At 35.8% G+C, this 12,004-nt stretch overlaps 1 protein-coding gene across 3 annotated transcripts; it reads right to left on the bottom strand.

Annotated features, from left to right (window-relative positions):
* Positions 1-2,431: 2,431 nt before the first annotated feature.
* On the bottom strand, positions 2,432-8,501 carry LOC122307244 (G-box-binding factor 1-like). 3 transcript variants are annotated; one of them, XM_043119998.1, is made up of 13 exons: positions 8,052-8,501; positions 6,014-6,098; positions 5,685-5,825; positions 5,482-5,526; positions 5,262-5,351; positions 5,081-5,170; positions 4,722-4,885; positions 4,519-4,576; positions 4,302-4,350; positions 3,992-4,224; positions 3,515-3,592; positions 3,009-3,134; positions 2,432-2,854 (listed from the first exon to the last, which is right to left on the bottom strand). In XM_043119998.1, the coding sequence occupies exons 3-13, from the start codon at positions 5,742-5,744 to the stop codon at positions 2,753-2,755; spliced, it is 1,095 nt and encodes a 364-aa protein (XP_042975932.1). In that variant the 5' UTR covers positions 5,745-5,825; positions 6,014-6,098; positions 8,052-8,501; the 3' UTR covers positions 2,432-2,752. The 3 variants fall into 3 exon arrangements, with proteins under 3 accessions (XP_042975932.1, XP_042975923.1, XP_042975937.1); XM_043119989.1 differs by lacking the exon at positions 6,014-6,098; XM_043120003.1 differs by lacking the exons at positions 6,014-6,098; positions 8,052-8,501 and adding an exon at positions 6,587-8,020.
* Positions 8,502-12,004: the final 3,503 nt, after the last annotated feature.

Genomic DNA, 12,004 nt, shown 5'->3' with positions numbered 1-12,004 from the left:
CTGCCAGAGCTGTTGCCAGAGGTCTTTGTAAGAGGTATTGCTCGAGGCTTGATCACAATTAGACATGCCTCTTTCCAATTCCTTGTGGTAAGCACTCCTAACCGAAAACTTCCCATCCTTAAAGCCTTGCCAAAAAGCCTATCCCTACTGTTTAGGCAACTTATGGGAGTTTTCAAGATTGTTTCAGCTTCTCTTGGATAAAAAATCTCCTGCACCAAGGCTGAGTTCCATTGCTTTGATGTAGGGTCAATGAGAGCTGAGACTATGTCCTTGTGCTCTAGCAATTTGACAGCACTTTGAATCTTGTTGAGAGTGGGGTCTGCAAGCCATTTTTCTTTCCATATCTGTATATCCTTTCCATTTCCAATCCTCCAGTAAGAGCCTGCCTCTACAAGTGATCGAGCTGCAAGAAAACTTCTCCAAACATAGGATGGTTTAGAGCCCAGCTTAGCCTCCTGAAGATTGGATCTTGGATAGTACTTAGCCTTCATCACTTGTGCTACAGAGACTAAGGGTGTTGGATCAATCTCCAACATTGTTTGGCCAGTATTGCTTGGCGAGGTCCCTAAAGCCCATCCCCACTTCAGATTTTTCTTTGCTCATCATTTTCCAAGAGACCTAATGGATCTTATGTTCTCTTTCTTGCTGCCCCCACCAAAAATTATGGATTACACTGTTGATGTCTTTGAGGAGGGACTTGGACAGCTTAAAAGCACTCATTGTATAAGAGGGGAGAGCTTGGAGCACTACTTTTATATAGATCTTCTTTCCTGCTTGAGACAACAGTTTAACTCTATAATTGCTTATTCTAGATCATGCTATCCAAGATCCCTTCAAAAGATTTCCATTTTCTCCTTCCCACCACTGAGGGCAGGCCTAAATATTTCTTCTAAGTCATGACATTCCTTACCCCCATAATGGATAGTATGTATTGTTGGGCCATCTTTGCTATGTTATTGCTAAAAATGATAAGAGGTTTTCTCCAAATTGAGTCTTTGGCCCAAGGCTGTTTCATACACTCTCAATAAGCCAAAAAACCTGTTCCATTCAATGGCATTAGTCTTACAAAAAAAGAGGTTGTCATAAGCAAAGAAAATGTGGAAAATTTTGAGCTTGCCTTTGGCAACAGGGATGAATCAGTCCATTACCTTCAGCCTTGTTAATCTAGTTACTCAAGGCCTCTGCACATATGATTAATAGATAAGGTGAAAGTGGGTCACATTGTCTGATGCCTCTAGTTGGTTGGAAAAAATCCAGTGGGGTACCATTCACTAGGATTGCATAGGAGACTCTTTCAATGTACCTCATCATCAACTCTACCCATTTATTGCAAAAGCCAAATTTGTAAAGCACAACCCTTAGAAATCTCTACTCAATTCGGTCATAAGCCTTATTCATGTCAAATTTTAAAGCGATATAGCCCTCCTTACCTGTCATTTTACACTTCATAGTATGCAAGGCCTCAAATGTCACTATAACATTGTCAGATATGAGTCTATTAAGAACAAATGCAGATTGAGTGTTAGAAATAATATGGGGCAAAATAAGCTTTAAACTGTTTGCAACTACTTTTGAAATGAGCTTATACAATACATTACAAAAAGAGATGGGTCTGTATTCAATCACTCCAGGGGGTTCTTTTTCTTGGGAATGAAGGAGATAAAGGTGGTGTTGACTTCAGTGAGGATGCCATTAGAGTTCAGAACAGATAGGATAGCTTCACTTACCTGTGCTCCAATAAGAGGCCAGTGTTTTTTATGGAAAGCTACAGGGAATCCATATGGTCCTGGGGAGCTAAGACCATCCATTTAGAGGAGAGCCTCTTCAACTTTCTGATGGGTATATGATTTGGAAAGCATGTCATTTTGTGTTGTTACACGTTGCTGCATGGACTCTAAACACTCATAAATGTTGCCAGGGTTCAAGGTGGTAAAGAGTTATTTATTGAAATATTGGAAAATGAATCTAATGCCCTCTCTGGATTGCAGTTCTTGCCCATTATCATCCACTAGCTTCTTCTCTCTCTCTCTCTCTCTCTCTCTTTTCACTAGCTTCTTGATCACATTATTCTTCCTTCTTTGTGAGGCACATTGATGAACAAATTTTGTAATAGTAATAAGTTAAGATAATGAAGTAAGTTTTATAGATTGCACCTAAAATGAGTTTAGATATATTTATAGAAAGTTGGAAAGATTGTAAATCCAGCATATAAATAAATGTTAAGTTAAAAAAAGTTATAAATTTTACATATAAAGAGATTTTAAATTAAGATGAATTAATATTTTGAAAATTGGAGTATTTGAACGTTAGACTTAACTTAAAATTACTGATCTTAGTTTAGTCTAAGTTCCAAACAGGGGTCTTCCATAGTGGAGCTCCCTCGACAGAACAATATGGTATTGATAATTATAAGCATGGCAAACATAAAACATTTAAATAGTCAAGTGCTGATGAGCAATTAAACGTGAATTTCTACAATATCCATTGCGATTGCACTCCATATCTAAACAGTTGCCGTGGAATTCTCCTACATGATAAAACTCTCTTCACAACAGTCCAATACACTACAGATGGAGTCATCAACGTACCCACTCAGTTTAGAATCATAAAAGTTATAGTTACAAGAGGTTATGGCTATAGATTAGTAAGAAGAATAAATGTTCCACGCTCAATGAGAGCCAGTGTCATTACTTCCTGAAGTTTAATTAAAATCTGTTTTCTGACTACGAAATCATCTGTCATAGGAGGTTTACTAACTGTTGTCATCACCATCATCAGACTGAACAACTGTTGCGGTGATGTTTCGTTCAAGGTTAGCGAGTGCATCTGGTCCACATATATGCGTCAATTCTTCCTGTTATAGCAGCAAAAATAGGTAGAACTTTCCCCATCAGACTCGTGGGATCTTCAGGAGATCAGAATTGATTGGAATTGTTTTGACATATTGGACAATCAATTGATAATCAGGGAAAAAAAAAATCAGAAAGAAGAGGGTTCTAAAATTAAACCTTGATGGAACTGTTTTCTGATGTAAGCTTTTCACATTCCTCAGAAAGCCTCTGCATCTCGTCTCTGAGGGTGCGATTCTCATTGCTCAAGTTTTCCACCCTCACCTGTAGTTTTTCACATTCCTCCTGATTGATACAAGTAATGCAAGATTGATTTAAAATATATGCAAAATCACACAAGTATTTCAACTTTCTGACAAGATTTAAAAGTCCAAGCTATTTATTCCTGCAGTATGCATTACAATAATATCAAGGGCCGTAAAGTTCAATTATGAAAATGATGTTCCCTCATTCAACTTCATAAAGAGAGGGAAAACACATGTAGCAACTTGCTTGAAAGATATATATGATTTTTTTGTCACAAACTAAGATGGTTAAAAAATTGAAAGAGGCATGCCTAGGGATTCAAGAACATGACTGAACATAAGAATTCAGGTCGGTTGTAATATTAGTAAAGAAACGGGTAAACAGTTAAACCCAGCAAGCAGCAAAAAGTACATCTGTACCTGTTTTCGTAATCTTGACCTCCGAGCTGACTCCCTATTAGACTGCTTCCTCTTCTGTCTTTTCAGTTCACGTTCATCCTGTTAACATTGGCAGCTAGAATTCAACACACAGGAATTTATAGAGATCTTAATTGGTATAATATAAAGGTGGATAATAAACTACTATAATTACACAAGAAACAAAGTTATTGAACAAGCGTATATGCAAGTCAACCACAATCACAGGAAAGCATATCAAGTGATAAACTAAAGACACCATGCCATATAGACAGACTAGGATATCAGCACTGCTGAGATGTCATAGTTACAGGCGCATGTGTGCACAAGCACGGCCATGGTGGACAATGAGACAAAGGCTCAGAAATTTGACAAGAGATTTCATTGTTAGGTGATTTATTTTTAAATATAAAAAAGTGGAACGGAAAACAGGCACAAGAAAAGAAAGAAGAAAAAACGAAAATGCTTAAAGGCTAGTACCTGTACCCACTGATCAGGCATTACTCCTTCGCATCCAATCATCGTTTGAGGAGCAAGTGCTGATGAGGCACCAGATGGATTTGGTCTCACTTTTGCAGCTCCAGCACCACCAGGGGATGCGCTCCATAAGTCCATTCCAATATTCAAATTAGTTGCAGGCATGGAGACCACAGGCTTCCCAGGAACTGAACCTTGAACAATGCCCCCAGCAGTGCTATTTTGTGCATTGGCTCCTGAGGGAGTCATGGTGAGTACATCATAGCTAAAGGAAGATAAAAGGGACAAATTAGATTGACGATGAAAAGTATACCATCTGCCAGCATCTGGTGAAAGCTTCCCTTCTTACTCGCAGCAAAATCCTACAGAAATGAGCATATGTTCATTAGGAGAAAAAAAAACATCATATCAACAGGCCAGATTAATACAGATATAAGCACTAAAAAATTCCAAATACTAAGGACAGCCATGCAGAAACCAGAAAACATAAATAAGTGAAAAGCACACCTCTTGATATTGATATGATGTACCTGTTGGTCATTATTCTCATCACTTCCATCTGATGAACCCTCAGTACCACTTTCAGCACTGTTAACAAAAAAAGGGGAGGGGGAGCAAATTTCAGATCAGCATGTACTGGTGATGGCAAAAATCTTGATGGCCAATGGCAAGGAAAAATTCATGCAAGAACTTGTCAGAAGAAGATCCAAAGTTACACTTTATGTTGCTGCACCTTTGTGAAGCACCATCATTTCCCGAACCTGAAGTTGCCTTCACACTCTCTCCAGCCTTGCCTGAATTGCCAGAAGTTCCTTTGGGTTTTTTAGCTGAAGCTCGGTCCTTCCCATCAGGTCCTTTCCCTTCCAACTCTGCATTTGTCTGTACTGCGTTTGGGATCTACAGAAGCAATGGGAGAAAAAAAGTAAGATGACCAATTCAAAAACTTTCCAGGGTTTTGCTTGTAAAAAAATAAAATAAAATACCTTTCAGTATTCCACAGCAGTGTGTGTGTAAGCACGAGTTTGTCTTGTTAAAAAACAAATGCACCAGGGCAACTAATTTAGAATGAAAGTGAAAGAACACTAGGATTACCGTGGCCATATTAGGATGAGCGTAAACTCCTCCTGGAGGATATATAGCTGGGTATGGAACTGGGGTCCCATATGGTTGGATCAAAGGGTGCTGAAAAATAGCCAACATAAAAGCATATAAGAACCTTCAACCCTCTAGAATGTATGCCTCTACATGACCCAAAGAAAAGGGAGATATGCACCTGGCTTCCCCACAAATAGGGGTGGGGTGTTGGAGATGCAACAGTTGAGGCAAAAAATGGAGGTGGAGTAGCTCCAGGACCATAATAAGCCTAAACAAGAAGCTCATTTATAAGCCACTAACACTGATTATCCATATATTCAAATAATCCTGATACATAAAGCAAAAATTTCATAAATGCACAAATAAATTGAAAAATTAAACATCGGTTCACCATAAACCTGCATAGAGCTCGACCAATCAGGATACGGTGTTGTGGGTATTTCCTGTAAATACATATAATTATGCTTTGGAACAAAAAGAGGATACCTACAAAAACGAGAAAAAAAAAAAAAAAAAAAAAAAAAAAAAAAAAAAAAAAAAAAAAAAAAAAAAACAGAAGCAAAAGAAAAGGGAGGAGGGGTGAGGACGAGCATGGGGATACCTGAGTTGAAGAAGCTGGTTTGGAAGGCTTAGGAGGTGTGCTCTCTTCCCCTGCCCCCATTGAGGTCGTTTCAGAAAATCCCTTCAGGCGCCTCAATTAATGACCAGAGCACTTGTATACTCAGTAAAATCTATGAAGCAACTGACAACACCATATGAAAAACATACATGTGAGATGTAGCAAACTATAAGGAATATGTAAAAGATGAGAACTTACATCCCACAGATACTGTTTTGAATTAAACAAAATCAACTTATCTCAATTCACATGAAAATGTGAAGCTGTAAAATCCAAGGCCTCCTTCATACATCAAAATGAAGTAAACTCACCACCACAACGAACAAGGTCATGGAGCTCTTCTTTTACAAGTGGAAAGGTGGCAACATGCCCAAGGGAAGAATAGCACTTTTATCTCTAATACTTGTAACAAACCAATCATTCAGTAATACACAACAAAATTGTAGCTCACTTGAATGTATGTGTTTTTTTCTTTTTTTTTCCATTTCTTCTGATAAGCAATCAAAACAAGACAAAGATACATGTAATTCAAAGCTGAATCTGATCAGAGTTTCTTCATACGTCACTTTTGATATAACTCACTGATCTGATGGCATTTTACAATCCCCCCACCCCACCCCCCCCAAAAAAAAACCAAAAAAAAAACCCACCCCTTTTCTTCTGATAAGCAATCGAAACAAGACAAAGATACATGCAATTCGCAATTCAAAGCTGAATCTGATCAGAGTTTCTTCATACGTCACTTTTGATATAACTCACTAATCTGATGGCATTTTACAGTTATCAATATATATTTCAAAGGAATCTTTAATAAAAGATATATATGTTAACGAAATCTTGATTCATGGAACATATCCATCATAGGATACTCAAGAAAGATTTACCTTCAAATAATTGAAACACACGAAGCCTTAAATTTCTGCTCCTGGTTTACTAAATTGATCCAAATCCTCTTTCAAGTCATAGACTGCCATCCCATTACTCACCATCAGACACATTGTTTATCACCATCAACATCTTCAAGCGCCTAAAAACTTATCCAACACTCTATTCACAGGTGCTAAACTTATACCGTATCTATATGCACTGGCGCACGCATTTCAGACCACACGACATAGTGTACCATCAAGTGTTCTATGTTTATATACAAGGATCAACACCTGCAGGATTGCATGGGTTATCTTTGATAAGTCATGCTTTAACCTTTGATGCATTACCATACTGGGAGCAGACTTCAAGTTCAGGGCCCTGTGGATGCCCTACAGCTAGGAACACAATAAGAGAATGTGGATCGGAAAGATTTGAGTAAAGCCAAGTCATGGAAAGGCGTCCTCCCAGTGTAATGCGCCTTGCCATGACAGTCTCAAATGACAGGACCGGAATATTCCTTGGATGGTCCTAATTCCCTCAGTCGTCAGAATAAGGACACGTCATAAATCCCTAATTTCTCAGAATCTTAACAGGCACCTCAATAATGCAATAAGATTCCTATAGACCATAGTTTTCCTGTCCTCGGGGTCAATTTGCATTCTTATGTGCCGCTCTTAGTGGTCCATACATAGATATCAACGCGGATTACAGGTACTTGTCTGGTTATACATTCAGCAAAGACACCACAAAGGAAAATGAGCATATCACATACTTGATTGAGCTCGTCCCAGAACCAAAAAAGCTTTATTTAAACAAGATGACTGTATCTTTTCAAACTATTCTCCTATCTTTTGACATGTTACATCCAAGTTTGTAAGGGTTTTTGGTAATTAATTCGTCCCATAACTACATACTCCTGTAAGTGTTTCTCTTCGACAAATATCCAAGCTTCTGACCACTGAATAACGTATTATCCATTTGAAGTAATCCCTTGCACCAAATGAACAAATCCCAAAAGGTAACTAGACATTAAAGCTTCACTCTTCCTCCTATAGGTTCCTTCAAAGCACATATATCCACCAGCATCTTATATATACATTCACTCCCTCACTTAGACCAGCAACCATTTAATATTTACACGGATAAATCTAACCATCAAGCGACATATCTTACCGAAAGATGCTCAATTATACTTCATAAGCCTAGTCCGGGCATTTTATTCATGAATTTTCTTCTGCATACCTATTTCAATTCGTTAGCAAGCTCAAGACTCAAATCTAATCGGATTAGAAAAGCTTAAATTATAATCATTAGCTACAGAAAAAAACAACTGAAATCCAGTAACAGAAATCGCAGCTAAGAAATTTGAGATCAGGCGCTTAATTCTGAGAATTAATTTTTTTTTTTTTTTTTAAAAAGCAGAAAATATTGGTAGCCACCAACACGTAGGCGTAAAGAGAGAGAAAGAGAGGGACTGACCTGCTTTCATGGCGGTTGGAGAAAGGTGAGGTGGATGTCCAACTGGGATACAGCCCCCTTCTTTTTCTTTCTTGTATATACTTTCTTTTTCTAATTTTTCCTTTAAATCAACGGCCGATAATTTTAGAGGCTGAGAAGCCAATCTGTGCGGCGTAGATTGCACGCACGTACGGCGTAGAAAGCCTTCCCTTTCGGCTTTCGGCGTCTCCTCTGTCTCTCAGGACAGGAAGCTGTTTTGTTGTTAATGTTATGTAAGGGGTTGTCGTCGTTGATGTTTGTGACGATTATAGATCGTACGGCGAGGGAGTGGGTCCGGCGTGGCGTGGTCGTATTGGAAGGGAAGGGCGGTGGTGGGAGGAAACGGAGGTTAGGGTTTGGCTAGAACGACACGTGAGAGGGAAAGAGGAATCCAGCTGTCCACGTTATAGTGATCGTGACGAAGTATCAACCCACCATGACTCCTCCTCATTAACTTATGGATAATCTTAAATATTTGCGGCCTTTTTGTTTTGTTTTCTTGACCGCGTCCGAAAAGTCCACGTGGCATCTATCATAAACCATGGGCCGCCCCTCAGCCTCTCCCCTGTTTCGGATTGTCGAGAAAAAAAGTATTAATAATATATACAGTTATTCTTGTTTCTATTTTATGTATTTTAATTGATTAAAATAATTATTTTATATTAAAAAAATAATACAATCAATCACATTATTAAATTATATAAAAATAATTATAAATAAAATTTTTAATTCCCTTCATTTAGGTCCAAAGATTTAAAGCTATTTCTTTAATGTTGTTCCAACAACAATGTATGCAAGGGATTCAGGGATTGAGATTTCATCAAATTTTCTTACTTTAATTCAGATGCATTCATTTATTTTTTAATTAGAAAATGCATTAAAACTAAATTCGAGATATAAGAGGAAGTAGAGTGTCCAATACAAAAATTTCATTACAGTGACTGTAACGAGACTGTAGGGCTCGGAGAGAGAGGGTAAAGATGATGCTACTGGGAGTAGTGACGAATGTCCCTACCGATCATCCAATCGATAAGTACATTTCATTTTTTTTTCAGTTATTTTTTTTTATTATCATTTTTCTAACATTTTTAATTTTTTTTATATAAAATACATTAACTTAATAATATTCACTTACATAATAATTAAGAAATTTTAAAAATACATAATAAAACAAAAATTGGTTTAAGTGCATGTTTATAATTGCGGTAGAAAATATAGTTTATAATTTTAGAACTTATAGCTTATAACTTAAGTAATAAGTTTAAGTAATAAATTTTCCTATTAAAAAGTTATTTACTATTTGGTAACTGTATGTTTAATACACTTTTAAACATCTTAGATTTGTTTAGAAATAAATTTAAAAAGTACTTTTTGAGATAGAAGTGAAATTATTTGAATTTTTAAAAATTATGATTATATTTTTAAAAGTATGAAAGTTGTAATTATCTTAAAATTGTATGGAAGTTTTTGTCTATTGTCAGTTTTTTTAAAATTTGAATTATGTTCTTGATTATATCGAAAAACATGTTTGAAAAAAAGTATCAAAATCCTTAAACGTACTTTTTAACTTACTTGAGATTAAAAGTGTATTAATATATAATATCCAAATGATCTAATTTTTTTATTAAAGAACTTTTAAGAATATTTAAATATTTTTTAAAATTTATACCACAATCCCAAATAAGCCTTAAACATCGATCATGTTATCAGTTCAAACAGCATTACTAAAGGGTAAAATAAATGGACAATGAACCATAAATAACAATTTTATTTAGAAAACGAATAAATTCAACAAATCTTCTTGCGCTCACGGTTTTAAGTTATTCCCAAGTATTGCTGGCACTGGGAAAGTTGAAAGAAAAATGGAACCATGACATGAATGGAGAGTGTGAAAAGCATTGGGAAAGAAAGCAACCCTTTCCTCCTAAGTCCAACCACGCCGGCCCATACTACCTTTTTCTTCTTTAAATGAAAAAAAGAATCCCACTTGCCCCAAAGTACCTTTTTAAACCACTCTAGATAAACGCCAGTGCTCATCAATTCATTAGGTAGATATGGGAGTTTGTGGTGTAAAGATCTACACATATATTATGGAGCAAAAACTCAAAATAAAACGTGTTTGGATGCTGAGATCATTTTAGATTATTTTATTATTATTTATAAATAGTTTATTATTATCTATAAATTATTTTATTATTATTGGTGAAATTATATAATAATATAATAAAAATTATAATAAAATTAAAATTGAAACGAAGTCAATTTAAACTGAGGCACGGAAATCTCATTTTCTTTAAGGATATTCAAGTCATCTACGGTGTACAAAGTCTTAGATTAACTGGTACAGCAGAACTCTTCTTAACTTGACTCATTTAGGATACAAAAGCCAAACTGATCGTCGTATAACCTAAACCAACTCTATACAAGTGATTGAAATCAAAACTCCACTCAAAAAACATATTTCTATTATTTGAAAAATCTCTCAAAAATATATACATTTTATTTTAATATATATTTCAAAAGGTAAACAGTATCTTTCTACGTAGATGAAAGAAAAAGTGCTACCCTTTCATAAAACCACCCCTTGGACGCAATCTCCATCTAATTTTGTTTGTTTTTAGAAATGAGATGAGATGAAATAAGTTGAGATAAATTAAATAAAATATTATTAAAATATATTGTTTTTGTATTAAAATTTGAAAAAGTTGAGTTATTTATTTTATTTTGTATAAGAATTTGAAAAAGTTATAATGATTAAGATGAGATGAGATGAAAATTTTGTAAAAATAAACGAGGTTGCAATTCAAAAAATAGAATCGGTTATGAACAATGAAAAGATGAATAAAAAGAAAATAAGGAAAAAAATTGACGTTATTCCAAATGATCCGACCACTGGTAATTCAAAAGTAAAGCAGGTAGATCACGTTCAAGTGATAAATACTATAACATCTAATAATTCAATAGTTATAACTATAGCTTGAAAAGCTCGGCTTAGGCAATTGAATAGTAAGACAAATATGTTATGAAACTAATGAAGAGAGAGAGAGAGAGAGAGAGAGAGAGAGAGAGAGAGAGAGAGAGAGAGAGAGAGAGAGAGAGAGAGAGAGAGAGAGAGAGAGAGAGAGAGAGAGAGAGAGAGATGCTTCTTATTCCATATTGAAAACCTTGAATGATACCCATATATATAGGAGTATAAAGGCGGTCTTGATCGTCATAATTGACGGTTAAGGACGGTCAATTATGATAGTTACGGGCGATCATAATTGACAGTTAAGGGCGGTCAATTATGACGACTACGGGCCATTATAATTGACGGCTAAGTACGGTCAATTATGACGGCTAAAGGTGGTTATACAAGTCAGTTTATAACACTCCCCCTTTGGATGACCACATATAAAGAATATATCTCGTTAAAACCTTACCAAGGAAAAACCATGTGGAAAAAAAAAAATAGCAAAGGAAAAAAAGTATAGTATTCATGTGTACCGTCAAGCGCTTTAGGATTGCCTCATTAAAACCTTGCAAAAGAAAACTCAATGGGAAAAAACCTTAGCGAAGGAAAAAGAGTACAATCAACACAAGTCTTTAAGACATTACTTTCCCTAAAAAGTGCATGATAATAGGTTTTCAAGTCTCCGCATTCCAATCATCTGCATAATCTTCTTAAATGTTGCAGTTGGTAATGCTTTAGTGAATAAATCTGTCAGATTATCACTTGATCGTATCTTTTTGACATCAATTTCACATTTCTTCTCATGAATTGCAATGATCTCTCTGTGTGGATATGAAAGATAACCTGCATCCGTATATCCAATTAATTGTTGACTCGATCCATGTTGATAAAATAATCTCATATCAATCGTACCTCGAAGGTAACGAATGACATGTTTAATACCATTCTAATGTCTTCGAGTTGGTGCGGAACTATATTTTGT

This window comes from Carya illinoinensis, chromosome 1 (genome assembly GCF_018687715.1).
Source record: "Carya illinoinensis cultivar Pawnee chromosome 1, C.illinoinensisPawnee_v1, whole genome shotgun sequence".
Lineage (NCBI taxonomy): Eukaryota > Viridiplantae > Streptophyta > Magnoliopsida > Fagales > Juglandaceae > Carya > Carya illinoinensis.
Note: the sequence above shows the minus strand (reverse complement) of the source record. Positions and strands in the feature narration are given on the sequence as shown.